Source organism: Montipora foliosa, chromosome 3 (assembly GCF_036669935.1).
Source record: "Montipora foliosa isolate CH-2021 chromosome 3, ASM3666993v2, whole genome shotgun sequence".
Taxonomy (NCBI): Eukaryota; Metazoa; Cnidaria; class Anthozoa; order Scleractinia; family Acroporidae; genus Montipora; species Montipora foliosa.
In genome coordinates, this window is record NC_090871.1 from 7,940,782 (window position 1) to 7,958,281 (window position 17,500).

At 38.0% G+C, this 17,500-nt stretch overlaps 2 protein-coding genes across 2 annotated transcripts in view; one reads left to right on the forward strand and one right to left on the reverse strand.

Annotated features, from left to right (window-relative positions):
• LOC137996645 (epithelial cell-transforming sequence 2 oncogene-like) overlaps positions 1 to 13,641 on the reverse strand; it is a 47,628-nt gene extending 33,987 nt beyond the window's left edge. The window contains exons 1-6 of the mRNA XM_068842159.1: positions 13,316 to 13,641; positions 13,114 to 13,149; positions 11,803 to 12,186; positions 9,183 to 9,303; positions 8,338 to 8,549; positions 116 to 221 (exon numbers count right to left, since the gene is read on the reverse strand). Coding sequence (XP_068698260.1) covers positions 116 to 221; positions 8,338 to 8,549; positions 9,183 to 9,303; positions 11,803 to 12,186; positions 13,114 to 13,149; positions 13,316 to 13,528 — 1,072 coding nt within the window. The 5' untranslated portion in view covers positions 13,529 to 13,641. The remainder of the gene's footprint in view (positions 1 to 115; positions 222 to 8,337; positions 8,550 to 9,182; positions 9,304 to 11,802; positions 12,187 to 13,113; positions 13,150 to 13,315) is intronic.
• A 193-nt stretch (positions 13,642 to 13,834) lies between these two features.
• Positions 13,835 to 17,500, forward strand: part of LOC137996646 (uncharacterized) — a 4,008-nt gene continuing 342 nt past the window's right edge. Inside the window, exons 1-6 of the mRNA XM_068842161.1 lie at positions 13,835 to 13,993; positions 14,104 to 14,253; positions 14,338 to 14,466; positions 14,700 to 14,768; positions 16,021 to 16,218; positions 17,471 to 17,500. The exon at positions 17,471 to 17,500 is cut by the window's right edge and continues 342 nt beyond it. Of these exons, the coding sequence (XP_068698262.1) occupies positions 13,948 to 13,993; positions 14,104 to 14,253; positions 14,338 to 14,466; positions 14,700 to 14,768; positions 16,021 to 16,218; positions 17,471 to 17,500 (622 nt within the window). The 5' untranslated portion in view covers positions 13,835 to 13,947. The remainder of the gene's footprint in view (positions 13,994 to 14,103; positions 14,254 to 14,337; positions 14,467 to 14,699; positions 14,769 to 16,020; positions 16,219 to 17,470) is intronic.

The following is a 17,500-nucleotide window of genomic DNA, read 5'->3' on the forward strand; positions in this document are numbered from 1 at the left end:
CCTTCTCAGATCTGGCACTACTCTCACACGGACAATTTTATTTTATCATGGTTTTGATATGACTCCTGGATTAAAACCATTTTTTATTTTACAATCATAATTATCATCAACATACCACCAGATTCAACTGATAAGGCCTCTGTAAGTGTCAGGCTTGATGGCTGGATCGCCTTCTTTTCGTCTTCAACTACATTGGCATTAACATCATAAACTTCGCTTGTCTGAAACAAGAATGATAAACAACCAGACTTTAATTTTTCCCTTCTAAATCTAATCTCTTACTAACTCAGTGAAAGGGCTTCATCATTGTTTGTTACAATCTTCAATTTTTCCTTCAAGCTGTTTTAACCGCGCACCGTTGGCTCAGTTGGTTGAGCATCGGGCTGTCATGCGAGAGGTCGTGGGTTCGAGCCCCGGCCGGATCAACACTCAGGATCTTAAAATAACTGAGGAGAAAGTGCTGCCTTTGTAATTTCATCTGCAAATGGTTAGACTTTCAAGTCGTCTCGGATAAGGACTATAAACCGCAGGCCCCGTCTCACAAATGTCTTCTATGTTCATAAGTTCCCTGTGGGACGTTAAAGAACCCAAACACTATTCGAGAAGAGTAGAGGATAAAGTCCCAGGTGTTGTGGTTGTCCTGTTCTCTCCAGCAGATGTGGCCGGCTTGGTGGTGATGTCTCTAAAAAGGCTTGTGGTGTATGAGACCACCTAAGCAGAAACAGCCACAAGTCAAATCAAAGGCTCCTTAGAGCAACCTCATGGTATGAATTTTTGGCACCCTTGACGTAACCTGCGATCTAGCTTTCTTTGGAAAGTATTTTTTGATCGTAGGCAACATGTGCTGACACAATTACTGTGTTTGTAAGAGTTTTGATGGAGAAAAATTGTCTTAAGGTGGCTGGTACCAGTTTTCGGGTTTTTGACGACTTATAACTTTGAAAGAATAGAACATAAAGGCGAACCAGGGCCACTGTAATATTTTGGTAGGGTTGGATTATATAACTTATACTTGATCAAAAGCAGCTGTTATTTTGTCATCAGCAGTTACCATGGCAACGTTACACAAGGATTTTCCAGCCCTGATTTTTAGCGTATGTCACTAATAGCTAAAAAATTAACCCGGTGACCCATCTTTTTTTTTTGGCAATAGCTTTTAGCATCTGAAAAGGAAAATGCACAGCAATTTACAAAGAATTTTACGGAGCCGATTTCTTGAAAACTTGGAAAAACGACAATTTGCCCAAAGTAGAAATTTCCTTCCGTAGAATTTTTTAATTTTTTTTCTGACGTTTCCTCTCAATTGTAATATTATATTAAAACAATAAAAAGAAGGGGTCACCGGGCTTGTTTTCGTGCAAAAGCCTTCGTGAGTTCCGTTATTCCTACGCGTGTACACACGCATTAAAAAATCCAGACTTTATAAGATCAGCAGTTGCTCATGAGCCGTTTCGACTACCGCTGACTGCTTCGTGTGCCCGCGCGGGCACCTAGTGAACCGTTTTCAAATGTTTGTAGCCAAAAGACCATTTACAGACCTTCACAGTTGTCGTTGTCGTTCAAGACAAACCTCCTGGACTTACTCTGAAGATTTCTTCACAAATTCTGGGTAGAGTTGCCATGTTTTTGTCAAAAAGCATCAAGCGAAAGTTTGAAATTGCTTACAGAACACGAGCGCTGTCGGTGTTGGTTCAAGATGTATGGAGATCGCGAGGCTTCTAAATATCGTGAAAGGTGGAGTTTCTTTATTTAATATTTTTACTGGCATTTTGTCCTATTCTTCGTGGTTGATTTCGTCGAAGTGCTTAACGATGGCGGTCAGTATCCTCTTCGTTCGTGTTACTCGCGGTGTCTTCGCTGATGAAGATGTCGGTGGATTGGATAGAATAGCGACCATACCAAATGTAGTGTAAAGTTTGTGATTGTCGTCGTAAAATAGACCACTATCGGCGATGTTTAGGGCCATTGATCTTTTAATTGGCCCAGTATCGCTTGTGTTGAACAGCTTGTCACTGAATGTTGAGAGAAGTTCATGGCGTCGACCGAGGTGGAGCATGTCTTCAACTGCGTGGGAAACACTAGTGATACTGGAATTCTCAACAATATCTTTTCTGGAAAGGCTAAGCGATGACTCAAAAAGAATTTTTCTCAGTGCCCTGACATCTTCCAACTCAACGTGAGCATCGAATTGTTCATTTATGTGACCTCAGTAGCTGCATTTAATGCTAAAGACCACTTTGTTTTTCTCCAGTAATGTTTACGAACGATAATGGACCTGTTGAAGCAATAAATGACCTTCATGTGGTGACTAATTTGTTTCTCAGCCAATGTTGCATAAAAGCAAATGATAAATCATATTATTTTTTATCTCATGCTGAGGCATGTTAATTTAATGTACTTATGAAGAAGAATGGACCTTTATTGTTCCATTGTTTTATTGCCACATCGTGTTAGTTTTCTATTTGCAAAATGGAGATATCCATGCTGTTATGGACGTTTTGGTTACAACAAGGCAAAGGACCTAAGCATTTGAATATCACATTACCTTGAATGGGGCAACAAAACAATAAATTGAAGAATATAAGTTAGTAGTAAACAAAAAAAAAATCCTTTGAAGCCTCTAACTTGTGAATACAGAGTGTACCTTCCAATTTGTAAAATTGATGGTGACAAATAAAGTATTGTATTGTACTTTGCAATTTGACTGGAAAAGATGAGTTGTATTTCAGCTTATAACATGGGTGACAAATTACTCCTTAATTTTGGCGCGAAAGTTCAGCGTTAATTTATAATTTGACATGTGAAATTACAATGTTGCCATGGCAACTGTTCCTACAGTGCCAAATTGGCGTCTTATGAACGTAATTTGTCACCCATAATGTTAATAGCTAATCAAATGGTATACTCCTGAAATTAGGGAATAAGTCACTTGTGTTTTGTCCAAAATCAAATAAATTCCCAAACCTTTGGGCTCAGGAAACTATTTAATTTTGGACAAAACGTGGGTGAGATGATTCCCTGACTTCACTTGTCGCCTCTTGATTACCCATACTAATTTGTTAATACCCAGGTAAAATAATTTTAAAAAAATGCCAGGCACTATTACAAACAGATAAATAAGCATCTTTCATCGATGATATTTGAGATTTTAATTCACAAACAATTCGATATTAAAATATCACTCATAATATTTTCAACTATTTTTCACAAGTGTTCCTTTCTTTATGACCCAGGGATTATATAGCAATTGAAGAGTCAACAACCTTCACACCAATACAATAGTTTCTCTATTCTACACTAATTTTAAAGATTACTTAATATTAGTGATGTACTTGTACACAATTGTGTTGTAGGCTACTTGTATGGTAACAATGAAATGATATTTTTCTTAAAAGAAGAAAACTATAATTTTGCTTCTGCTTCCCTACTATTGCTTCAAGAAACTTCTGAAGACACCAAGAGACACTCGTCTTCTTTACAGTTTGAACAAGATTTCAGGTAATTTCACAGAACGTGAAGTTCAATCAGTCTTGTACCACAAATATCAACCCCATGTTTAGGTTGCTGTAATGAAATTTATTTCTTTCTTTCACCATCGTGAGCGGGCGGTATCCTGAGAATCCTGCAATCTGATTGGTTCCGGGAGTGGGCAGTATTTTCCTATCTCCTGACCACGGTCATGGTAACCAACTACGCAAAGTGCAGAGTGAAGTTGCGAATTGAAACATTGAAATGGCTTGTTCTACATTTCGCCAAGTTTGTTAACTTTTGAAAGCGAAACTTCACACAGAGTAAAAATATTCCTGACCAATTCATTTTATTGTACATTTGTTGACACGTTGATGAGACAATGTGTAAAATAAAACATGACTTTTCCAGTTTTTTTTTAATAGTTTCTCCTACCTTCTAAAAATAGAATTTAGAAATAAATAAAAATATTATCCACCGGCCTTGGTCGGTGAATAACATATATATATATATATATATATATATATATATATATTTGCTAAGCTATTTACTTTCTGATATTTAAATTTTTCAAACGAAAAGGCAAAGTAACAGGAAGGAAATGGAAATGGTCGATCTAGCTAATTTGCAACATTTGAACCAACATTAAAGACGTAACAATATTTATCGCATAAACAACATACCTGTGACCTCGTTTCTATTTTTCTTGGAGGTTCAAAGTCTTGTTCCTCTTCAAGGTGATTTTCGTTGCCTTGGGTTATGAATTTTTTTGCTCTGGTCAGATTTGCTACGGATCGAATTCGTCGTTTGGAAGCAAAGCAACCTTTCTGTCGCCTGGACTGGTAGTTTGGTTTTTCGTCTTCTCTATCTCCTGCATACGCAATGTTCGTCAAGCAAACAAAATACAACCCATAGAATGTGGCGAAGAAGAACAAGCAAAATGATTTCTGTTGGTGTGTCCATTCTCCATATTTATGTCCACTTTGCGAGTCCTTTATACGCTCCTTATGGCCGTCACGATCGATCGAGTTGCCTTTGAAACTTGGGAAACGTTAAATTCCAGAAACAATTTTTCTTAAATACACACAATTGACTTAAGTTGTTCTTGCAGGTAAAGTCTCTTTTAATTGCAAATTTCGTCTCCAACAGTACAAAATTGTCCTTGCGCGGAAAAAAAGCCGCGCGCCGCCATATTGTTTTGGTTTTTCGGGTTTTAAATCTCGCGCCTGTATCGTGCGTGTTACTCACGCATGACGCACCGAAGGTGACTTAATCGCCGCGCGAGGAAACCGGTACCAGCCACCTTAAATTGCGAATGTGTGAAGAATTAGTGATACCAGCATGGAGATGTGGTTTGTTCAGGCAACCATAATTTAGTTGTGGAACTCATGACAAAGAGCGATACTTTAACGTAGGCTATTTTTTTTGTTTTTGTTGGAAAACTGATTTAAGGACGTTCGCGCTAATTGTTTCTGCGCATCCTTACTGCGCACGCAAATCCACATGCCACGCCATGCCACGTCATGCATCGAGCGCGCGCGCTAAGTACTCAAATGAACAATGATAGGGCAGATGGCCATTGTTATAGCTTTGATTGGATTTAACGATCTTGGACGTTCGGTGACCCCTACTTTTCTTTTCAGAAACAGATTTCATTTACAATTATCTCCACATTGTCCAAAAATGAACAAAAAATCAATGTGGGAAGTTAAAAAAAATTGAAGATTTCTGTCCACGGGACATAGAATCCTGCCATTTTGCGGCTGCAAGGCGCGTGAAACTATTGTCCTTAAATGCGAACTTGTTCTTTGAGGAACCTCACCAGCTGACTAAATTCGCTTAAAAGGTCCATTTAAACCATATTTGGCAGAGAACATTTCCCTTCAAAGCGCTAATTGCAATATTTTGGGACTTGCAGCTACTGTGGTCTTCTTCGCCAACGAAGCCCGATTTACTCAGATTTTGGTGTTCTTCTGGGCATGTTATTTCCGAAACGAAGTCGGTGACCCCCCATTTTTTTACATTTCTGACGTCGCTAACTCATGATCTTTCAATGGTAAAATTTTCAGAAAAAAATCAATGTTAGAAAAATTTCGCGCGAACGTCCTTAAGAAGGAGTAATACTCGTGAGAGTACGTGCGCATTAGGATGGAGGTTTAACACGCTAAGAAAAGCAGTGTTTCGTGTTGGGGAAATTTTACATCCATACCACTATTACGTGCTCGCGTGTATGCTGTTCCCGATTTAAAATTACTTACCATATTTCTGGTGGAAAGATAGAATTGAAGTAGTGTAGGCTATGTGACGAGTGATGTGTTCGTGGAATTTGTTGAGAAAAAGGGAGCGATTTCAGAAGACCCCCTCACTGAGGAGCCTTAGTGCTCAGATGCCGAGGTCCGTGGTAGGCGTCTGGCAGGGAATGACTGGTTTCGTGGAAAGCGCTACAGTGGTCCGCGGTCCAAGGTCCCGCAGTGGGCGACTAAGTGTTTGTGGAAGTGCTACCGCGGTCCGAGGTCCCGCAGTGGGCGATTAAGTGTTTGTGGAAGTGCTACCGCGGTCCGCAGTCCCGCAGTGGGCCACGAAGTGTTGTTGAGAAAAAGTACACAAAGTTAAAACGCAACCCATGCAGTTGCCCTCACTTAAAAAGCGAAGGCCTGGGTTCTAGAACAAGCTTTCAAGTGTACATTCACAGTGACATGTGACGAAGAAGGAGCTGTCTAAGTGCGATGTGATTGTTGCAGATGCATCCGGTGCGATCACAGCAATACTTTGGGAAAATCAAATTGAGCAAGTGTTTGTGGATGGTTCCTTTTAATTTCAAGGACTGAAGGTTAACTGTTTCAACAAGAAGCAACTTAGTTCAACTATGTGCACTAAAATAGACATATGAGACGATATTGCAGTATCCCTAGAATTCAGTGGTGCAGCTGAGGAGTTAAAACCAAGGGAAAAGAGCAAAAAACCCATCACCGGAACTGTTTTGCTGCTGTTAGAAAATCTTTTATTTTCATCAACTACAAATCTAAGATAGGTGACATTGACGAGAAAAGTGCACTTAAGTGTCTCAATTGTAACCTGAAGATGCAAAAGTCAGATATGATCTGCAGCAGCACTGCAAACGTGATCATCAAGAATGAGCATAGTGAAAATGCTGGACGTTATTATTGTCCTCATTCAGCGCTGCAAGACCTCTTTCAGAAAATATCCAGTGCAGATGGTTACGCAGTTGACAAGGATGTATCAAAGCTGTCAGCTGATGTTATGAAGGACACTCTTCTCAATGTATCCAAATTAACATTTGATATGCTCAGTGAAGAAAGTAATCAAGCCTATTGAACTTTGCAATTAGTTTTTTTGGTTAAAATGTGGGACTACAGGAGCTCATCAAGAGGAGCCTCTATCTCCTCTAATTCCTTGAGTCAACCCTTTCCCGAGTAAACTTATTTTCTTAATGAGCTCCTGGGGACTAACATTTATCAGAGTAGCTGGTGTTATGGATGACACTGGTCTCAATGTACTGAAGTTAGCATTTTTAGAGACGTGAAATAATATTTGTATTGATTAGTGTAATTAGAAGCTGTTATTGTTGAAAACTGTTGTTATAGAAGAGACATGTGAAATAATATTTTTATTAATTTTTGTAAAGAGATTTTTGTTGAAAAAAATATTTCTTGACTCTGTCATTCTATGGTACATGTATATTCATATTCCAAGGCCCAATGATGGAAGATGTATTGCAGATCCAGAATTGTAGGAGTTGGCAGAGGGGGTAATGGGCACATAGCATAGGAAATGCAATTTTTGTAATTGTTGTTCCGAAGTTACTGTATTTACTGTATAATTATTGTGATCTACATTTCTGGTACATAACTGGGTTTTTTTGGATATAGAAATTGTAAATCAAAGCATTATGTTGGTAATTACGATTAATGACAGAATTTTAAAATCTTTCCTGTTGGACAAATTACTGGGCAAGTAAATAATTCATAGATTTGGTAAAATCACCAGCTAATTTGCTAAAGCTAAAAGACTATGTGGGGCTTTTAAGTGAAATTTGATAATCAATGAGGGATTACAGAGCAGAACAGTGATGTAAGATCTTGATTTCAAACAAGAAAATGTTATAATCCACAACAAAGGTTCTGAGTTGCATAAAACTGAAGTTGGAGATCAATATAATGTTTTACTTTCCTATAGTTCTTGCATTTAAAGTGTTATAATACATTTTTTCACACTCTGTTATTATGTCAGGGTGTCTATACAGAGTACAAACCAAGCAAATAAAAAGTCCAGATGGTATTGCTAGTTACACCGTGACTTTAAACAGGTAAACTTGTCGGGGAGGGGAACAAAAATTTGTTTAATCCAGGTTTAATGCATAAATTAATGTCTAACAAAGTGAGTGAGTGATTTTTAATTGAATTTGGCCCCCAAACCCTAAACCCCATAGCATGACTTACGTCATACCATGAGGTAAAAAGGGACTTTGCAGAGTGCTGGAACATGTAGATGTAGATGGTTAGTGTCCACTTTCCACACATGCTTCCCATCAAAGTCTCCTGGCTTTGATACCAGCTGAGGGAAAGGATTCGTATTTGGGTCGAGTTTGATCGTTCTCCACTCTGTTTTCCACTCTAATACAAAAATCAATTGCCCAATGTGAAGAAATCTGGAATCCGGGTCTCCAGCAAATGTGAGGCTTTGGAATCCGGAATCCAGAGCGTGGAATCCAGAATACATTGTATGGGATCCAGAATCAACAGATTTCAATGGAATCAATTTGACTTGATTTGACCTCTCACCCCCTCCCCGGTAACGTTGACATCCATACCCAACATAATTATTGAAGTGTCTGAAGTTATTCCTCACCTTTGACATAGTTGCCTTTTCTGTATGCATGTACACAGGAGCTGTGTGTGATCTTCTGTGAGGAGGTCTGGTACACAGTCCCAGTCTTGTAGCTCTCACTTGATCAGGGAATTGAGGGTAGTTTGGATTGTGCTCATAAAGAAGTGCTTTTCTAGCATTCTCCAAGTCAGGTGGGTGAGGATCTGGATCCAACCAAGGTGGGCGACGTGTCTCTGATACATACAATAAGAAGAAACAGAATATTAAGTTGCGTGGTAAGCATAAAATCTCCAAATTTCCCTTTTGTCACTGTATCACATACTAGATACGGTAGCCTCTATAATGTAAGGTGGGTGTTGGGACATTCCAAACATTTTGTGCCCCGTCCCCTACCATGGAACATGATTGTGGCAACTTTTTACATTGGCTTGTAGAGGTCAGTCATGGAAGACAGACATTCCTTGATGCCATTTTTCCCCAGGAATTTGCTCAAACCTCCAGATATTATTTGGCAAGAATCAGTTTTTCCCACAAATTCAACTAGTAGGCACCTGTGTTTTCTTTATAGAATGGAATTTTACCAGTTTTTCCAAGAAGATTAGCTCATTGATGGAAGAGTTTCAGATAATACAACATCTTTTAAAAGACAAGGAAGGAATGCTTTAAACCAATGAGATTTGGGGATGATTAAGGGGCTGCTTTGTCAACAAAATCTTCACGAGATTTTTTTTATCTTATTTTACATGGATAGTATACATGATTGGTGACTCAATTAAAGCTTTAGGAAAAGAGCTGGTTGCTTGACATTCTTTATGTATAAATTAATTTTAAACAGTAAATCTGGGCAGTTCAACTTCAGGACATACCTTTTTTGTAGTCTGCAACATTTTTGGCTATTTTCCTTTTGAATCCTAAACTTCCTTGTTTGGTGTCTTTGTTATTCACCACTTTGGAGCTGTTGCCAGCAAATTGGCCATACATTTCCACCTGAGACATTTGCACACAGGCCTTCAATCAATTGCAGAGCATGCAATATGTGCAATTATTATAATTAAAATTTAAGTAAACAAACATCTGTTGATCATGGCCTGAGTGGGTATTGAATAATAATAAATTACCATTGCTTTCTTTTGTAGAGGTCCTGAACACAAGATTCAAAAGACATATATAATTACCAAAACTTCTTAGCAGCACGAAGTAAGATATCGCTTTGATGATCCATGCGATGTTTTTGAAATTCATATTTAATCAATACATGTTTCGGATGAAACATCATCCATCGTCAGTTGACAAATGAGAAATAAACTAAAGTTGAGCAATAAATAGTGTAACAAAGTGAGATATAACATGAATAATTAAGGATGAAGGCGAGAACAGAATAAAAACACCCAATCACGAAACAAAACAGAAAAAACCAAACTGTTTAGGCTAAGGAAAGAAACTAATTAGTATGAAAGGGATAAATTAAGATGTACGTTTGACTTGGGAATTTAAAGATGGCTGCTCCCAAAGGATATGTATGGCTTCTTTGATTTTCAATTGGAAACGTGTGGAAGCAGAGTCAAGGATTTTAAAACAGTCTTCTGAACACCAGGAGCGACAATTTTCAGAACCTCTCAAGTGCTTAAATATGTGGGAATGTTTGTCGGAGGCGAGATGTTCACGGATGCGAGTGGCGAAATGTCTATTGGTTTCACCAATATAACAGGCATTACAGCCTGCACATGAAAACTTGTAAATGATTCGCGATCGTAAACCCGCAGGGATAGGATCCTTCGCCCCAAACCAACTCCTAATTTTAAACGGGGTGAACACCAACTATTAATTATGGAGCTAGATTCCCAGGTAAATGTATTCCTTTTCGAGAAGGGCAGTGTTGATAACATTAAGACTGACAACTGATCAAGTTCAGCCTGAACAGATGTCTTAATTATCTTTCATTTTTATGGTTTTATTAAAATGCAATTCCCTTTATTTCTTGGCAGTTAGAGTAAATGTGATCATGTCACTCAAGCACCTCGACCTGGTTGCATTTATAGTGCTCAACATTTAAGAAGAAGCTTCATAGGCGGACAAAATTCAATCTTTTTATTTGAGAAGAGGCCAGAGCTCAAGGGACTAGCCTTTGAATGAAAGCTGTAATTTTGTTAATTAAAATAATGTTTGGATGGATGTTTGATGTTGGTGAATTAGCTAGCTCATTTGTGTTTGGTTACAAGGCTTTTGGAGGAAAGCAAGGTTGACAGGATGATCATTGGCAGGAGAAAAGCAGTTGGGTCTGCATCATAACTGTAGGTTACCTCCAGCCTTTGTGCCATTCACAGACCTGCTTACTTGTCGAAGATCTGTAATTGCCCCTGCATGGTTTAAATTTGGCCCAGAGGGCAAAACCCGAGGAGGCAATTAACCTAGAAGTCCCCACGTAAAAAGGGTAACTAAAATGGAGAAATTTGTAGAGATTGTACTGTAGGGATAATCAATATTGATTTGCTTAACCAGGTGCGCAGGGTGGTATTGGTATTGCTTAAACGGGCAAGCAAGTGGCATATTCTATTTGGTAAATTTGTTCTAGTACACAATCGAGGTGTTTTAGGAGTCATGAAGTAGAAACTCGCAAGGAGAACCAATTGAAAGTGCTGTTGGGGTTAGTGATTGAAAAATCAAACATTGAAGCAGATCTGATGCAAATCAAGTTGCCTGGCTCAGAAATTGATTTGTCTGGACACAATTAAATCAGAAACAGGAGCGACAATTTGTCACACGCAAATCGGAAACAGGGGCGACATGTTCAGCATAATTATAACATTATTTAGACATAATATTCTCAACTGCATTTCTTAGGTGCCGGGGCTGATTAAGTGAAAACTGCATGTAAATACTAGTTTATTATAATTTCAAAAAGTTTCAGGATCTATACACCATATAGTTACCGTACCTTTCACTAAATTATAACAGACTGTATACTCCAAAGTTCAAATTTCAATCAACACTAATTCAATTTTTTTTATTATTATAATTGTCAATAGACAGTTTTACAGTCATGCACCGGTATGTACTCATTTCTCTGGCCTTTCAATGAAAGTGAAGCTGGAGTTGTCCATGTTATGATAGAGACCTCCCTGCTTTTCTTATGTTACCGGTAAAGATGTTGTCCTCATGCTAATTAGTTAGAATTTACATTTAAGAAAAAAAGCAGTGAGGTTTCTAATGAAACAAGGTCAACTCCAGCCTAACTTTCATTTATAGGCCAGGTACATGCAGTAACTATTAGCTCACAACTGTAAAATGGTCAATTAATGAAACAAAATGAGTTAATGAGTCAACCATAATTTGTGATTCACTGATCACAATCCACTTCTTTGGTTTCTGATTTCAACAGCCCATCAACTGTCCCTGCAAAAATATACTGGTGGCATTTCAAAGCCAACGTAAGTCTTAATTAAATATGCATGTTTATAAAATTTCTAATATTATATAGTGACATACCAAATTTCTAGAAGGAGCCTCCATGTCAAGGGAGTAAGTGCACATGATGTAATGATGCTTCCAAGATCCATTTTCTCTTTTGTTAGGGGTGTATGGTAAATACCAACCAAATTTTAAACACTTTGACATCCACACTACATCCTGCTCACTTAGAAATTTCCAATGCCATGATACTTGAGCTGCACGGCAAAGACTCCTTGGGTCCAAGAAGGAGAATATGTACGTGGATATGAATCGTGGCAGAACAGTTGAGAAGTCTAAGTGAAGGATTGGAAGCTGCTTCTGAAACCAGCCTTCATTGACAAATCGTAATTGGGATTTTTTACATTTCTTTAGGATGAAGGTCAAGAATCTTTTTCGTTGGGCATCTGTCCACAAGGAAAACTGAAACAATCAAACATAAATTATTTACTAATTAACTAGAGTATTACGTTCATTTTTTAGCCACAACACGACTGACCAGGTGAGAGTGGGGATGATTTGAAATTACGGTGAGACCCATGGACAAGTTGACTGAATCTATTGAAGACCATTTTCAAAGTGGTCTTTACAAAAAGTGAAACTACCAACATTTTCCAGCAGGTATAAAATTAATGTACCAGCCAATGTAACTACCCTTCTCAGACCACCCCCCACCCCCCCCCCCCTTCCCAAACACAGGAAAAGCGGGAACATTAGCTGGACAAAATCCAACATGCAACATTCAAAATTGTCCCGGTATACGGGGTTTTGGACAAGATTTGCTCTTCGGTATCCAAACAGGAAATTTCTCTGCTGGAGGATGACAATTGGAGCAACTTATATGTCAAGCCAAGACCAGGGACCAAACCAGACAGCGACTAAAATGAAGGAAAGAGACGTGAGTTAATTAAGCTTGTTGCTTGTTAATCTGTTTTATCCTTGCATTTTGCTTGCAACCCAAAAATACAATGAAGTCACTGAACTACTGACGGAAAACCTTGCTGACTGTATTAGTTTCATTGTTAGTAGTGATAGTATTGACAAAATTAATGTATCCTTCCAGGTAGGTGGACACAAGCAGGGACAATGGAATGGAATATTGCCCAGGGGGTAGGAATTTGAGGTCGCTTTCTCTTGTCCTTTTCCCGGGTTTGTTGGGGGGGGGGGGGTAAGGGGGAAGGCTGGAGGTAGGGCAGAGATTAGTGCATAAATGTCTGAATCTTTGTCCCAAGACCAAAAGAAAAGTTGTCTTGTGATTGCTGTCCAAACTTCGCCAAATGCAGACATATTAAATAATAACAAAATATGAAACACGTAAAAAATATCCTTTTTTCGGCGATTTAACCTTACCCAGTGCCCGATAAGATCCAGCCGTTCCAAGAAAATCTAAAAGAAATAAATAATCAATTATAAGTGCCCTTACAGTAGTCTATTCAAACTGTGAAATTGTAACCACACTATACGACACAAAGGAGTTCAAAATTGTTTGTTTAAACATTCAGGTCAATTTAAACAACCGTAAAATTTCAATTACAAGAAGGTTTATATCTACTTGATTATTTGAGGCGCTGTGAATTATAGGTGTCCATGCACTGTAATGTGTTTTGTACTTGTCGGTGTGAAATCCTTGTTCAATTGCAGACGGTGAAATTCGTGGCTTGGTGTTGCGATTGGCGCCAACGATTTCATTTTCTTCAGGTGTTTTTCGTGTTTTCTTGCCATTAGTAGAACCCCGACGCATATTTCGAAGTGTTCCTGCTGACATCTCTAATTTTGTTTCGAATATTGCCAAACGTTAATATTACTAAAACATCCAAAAAGAAGAATTTTTTGTCTGTTTGTTCTGTTGGGTCCAAACCTATGCAGGCGTCCTGGGGTTGCCAGGGCGAACAAGACAGTGTGTTTTTAGTCTACCCCAGAGAGTATTAGAAGGTGATGTAAGGGAGTTAAATATCCGACGGATAAGATAAGTAAAGCAAAGCAAACGAAAGTAAAAAAAAACCCTTTTTTTTTCTATGCAATGGTTTCTGTTTTATCGTTTTTAAAGATGCAAAAGATTTTATCACAAATTGTGAAAAATTGTGTTGGAGTGAGAAAGGACTGGTTCCCAGAGCAAAGTTATTTTTATCTCCTCACACTTTTATTGCTGCGCCAATGCCGAGGTCGCCGTGATGAGGAGAAGTGATGTCCTTCGGACGAGGAATTGGGAAATCCAGCAACCAAAATGACGGTATTGTAGCCGCTGAATTGTGCTAATGTATTTTTAACTCTCAAGAAACCGCAGGTCTTTGGAAATTCGCTTTGATTGTACATCGGTGTAAATTAACATTTCACTTTCAGGCGGCAGACCAAGCAAATTTTTGTACTCAGGGAAAAACAATAAGAGTAATCCTTGGAACACTAGTGTCGACGACCATGGAGATGACTTAAATCATTCGTTACAGCCAATAAATAAGTTTACAAAAACGAAAGATTCACCAAATCCTCCAGGTATGATGAAGAATTTTTGTAGATTTCTGTAATCACTCAACCTCGGGAATTACATTGAGAAAAATGATTTTGTGTACGTGACAGGATCGCAACTTGACGATGTCTGGAGTATACGCAAAAACGTTCAAGTTAGTCAAGCAAGCAAGAAAGGAACGGTATTAAACGGAAGTAAATCTACTTCTACATATTATTCAAGGCACGGTGGACTGAGCGGTGAGTTGTGCAATTCACTGATTTGCCTTATTAGCCTTGAGGGTAGAATTTCATTATTCAGTGATCGGAAATGCTAATTTGGTAGTTCAGGTTTATAAGCGTTTAGCTTTTTTTTTTTTTTTTAAGCTTTAAGGCTGTGTTTTTCAGGGCCATTTATATTACTTCGCTCGGGAGCCTCTAGATCTTTGACGTTATTACTGTTATTTTCCTAATATCTTTGCTTTTTTGTCCAGGTTCAAGTGAAATAGAGAATTCTCTGGCACAGAAAGGACGCAACGATGGGTTTTCAAATTCAGATGATGGTGTGTATCACGATTGTTTTCATAAGGTTTTTTCTTGTGAGCTAATTAATAAGCTTTAGCTGCACAAAACCGTTTTCATTTATAGCCGATTTTAGTCATTTGGTGAAATTCTAAACTTAAGCGAGTAACCAAGCAAGTATGGAGGCTTTTTTATAATTTTTTAGCCGAAATTATAGTAATTAAAATGCAATGTTTGCTGTGGAAACAGAGGAATGCAAAATCTTTGTTCCTATTCAAGTTACTGTATTGTAATAAGGTGGTATCCTGGTGATATCTTCGAGCATTTTCACTTTATATAATAATATCATTCTTGCCCAAACTCAGGTGGACCAAAGCACAAATGAATGAGTTGCCAGTAACCAGATTCCTGCTTTATGTGCAAGAGATTCAGGGACCACCAGGTGGCAAACACCTGGCAACTCATTCCACAAATTGGGTGACATTGGCGCAGGTCGCAATGCAAACCAAACAAATTGACCTTTTCTGTTGGTTCTAAAAACCCCAAGGAGCTGACACACCGCTTGAGTAAAATTTTCTTTGCCTTGCCTAGAAACCCCCTATTTGAAACAAGTGTATGTTTACATGTATATTTGAAGTACAGGTTATAGACAAAATGCAGAAGTGATCCTTGCATGTATCTGAGTGGAAATTTTATGCAATTGTCTGTTATTGAAACCTGAATTTTTCAGGTGTCTATAAGAGAAAGTAATATCGCTTAAATTGTCCAGATAAGTGTGAGGGGCGATTCTCAATTTAAAGCCCTATTTCTTTTGCCTAAAGGCCAGGGTTAAAATCTGAAATGTTTGGCCAAAAAAAAAAATGGGCTTTTTCATTTAAGCCTGACTTTTACGGGCTACCAGAGTTTTTGTGTGCAGAGACCAGTAATGTTATTCTTGGTTAAAACACTGATAATAAATTAATGCTCTACTTTTTTGGCAAAAAATTATTTGTTATCAATGAGGTGTTCAGCACTGGTATTAAACTATGCACATGATATTTCCATGTCACCATAGATTCATTTTAATGATAGTTATTGTTGTTTTAACAAATAAATGCAGTAAAGGAGTGAAGGGTTAGAAATGAGAATTGCCTCCAGTCATCATAGACAACCAAAGTTTTTCCCTGATAACTCAAGAAGTAGCCAGAACTACTTCTTTTGTGCTCCTACAAGTATCATTTCGCTGTGCACATAATAAGTAAATAAAGAATGGTGAAGGCTATTTCATTATTTTTTAATGATTTTTTTTTTCAGATCACAAATCATGGAGTATAGCACGAAGCTCAAACTTTTCTTATTCCAATAAAGAGAAATTCAGTCCAGGAAATAATGAAACGCTGATGAGAAATCAACCAGATGACTTTCTAGACAATGAACTCTCTCCAAAGGGAGATGAAAACGATATGGTGTATAAGAAAAATCTTTTAAACAGCAAACTGAGGATGGCTGGAGGTACAAGAATATTTAGTTGCAATTAAAAATACCAGGCTTTATGCATAAATATTTTAATAATTAAAATAAATCTGGGCCAAAATTGGTTATGTGCAGGGAAATTGAGGGTATTTTAATAGTTACATGCATGCAACAGTTTTGTACAGTTCAGACTTTAAAGGCCCATTTTCACCCTGAATGCATTGCGCACCCCTCATGATTTCCTGTATCACGAAATTACAAAAATTGGAAAAATCTCAGAAAGCCTTTCAGAATCTTTGTCATCAAAAGCTATTAATTTTGTTGGTAAATGTTTCAGGTCCTATTTTGAATGCGTTCTCTATTTATCATTTCATAATTTTATCATAGTATTTTTTGTCTATATTTGTTTAAAGTAATTCTATTTGAAGTCGAATAGTATCGAACAACATGACCGATTGCGATGGCGAACAGGTTTTGCTTGCCACTCCACAAAGACAGCAACCTCTGGGAGTCTTTTGAGCACAAGCATTTTACAAGAACATTTTACTTCTGCATCCCAGATATCCTAACAAATCAAACTGACAAAGGAAATGTAAGTTTAAAGTAAGCCATGTATTTCAGCACTGAAACAATCAGTCACCTAGCTCGTTAGCTTCAGAATTGTCCGATTCCTCTTGCTGAATAGCCGAACCATAAAAATTCCGCATCAGTGATTCTCCAGTGTCTAAATCAGATAAAAGGTAATTTTAGCGGTTTCCCTCTTTAAAATCACCTGGTAAACCACAAGACTATCCGGCTTATGGCGTTGTTTCTTGTTTCCAACAGCACGAATTGGCGCAACAAAAATAGTTTGCCAATTGTAATGGGCTATTTGAGATTCAAAACAATGACAAACGATCGTGTTGCGTCTAGGGTGAAAATGGGCCTTTAATTTAAGAAGGGTTCTTATTTTCATACGGGTCATTAAAATGTGAGCATGATGTGCTAGCTTTGTAAGATCCCTGGACCTATCCTATGCCATGCAGACTAATAGCCAAAGAACCTTCGCGCAGCACTGTATTTAAAATGTAGGTGATTGTTGTATGTCCAATCTTTCCACCACTGAGAATAAAAGGACAACTGCTGGTGCAGATAGTAATGCATGTGTTTGCTTGGCTGATTCCTCCTTATTGAACAAGGTATAAATAAACAGCCCAGTTTTAGGTTCTACATGTTAGCAACATAAAACTAATGCTAGTACTATACATAAAAATGTCTGTGGTAATTGTCATTTTGCATGTTCCTCTTGCAGCTCCTCAAATTGCAAATAGAGAAATGTCTG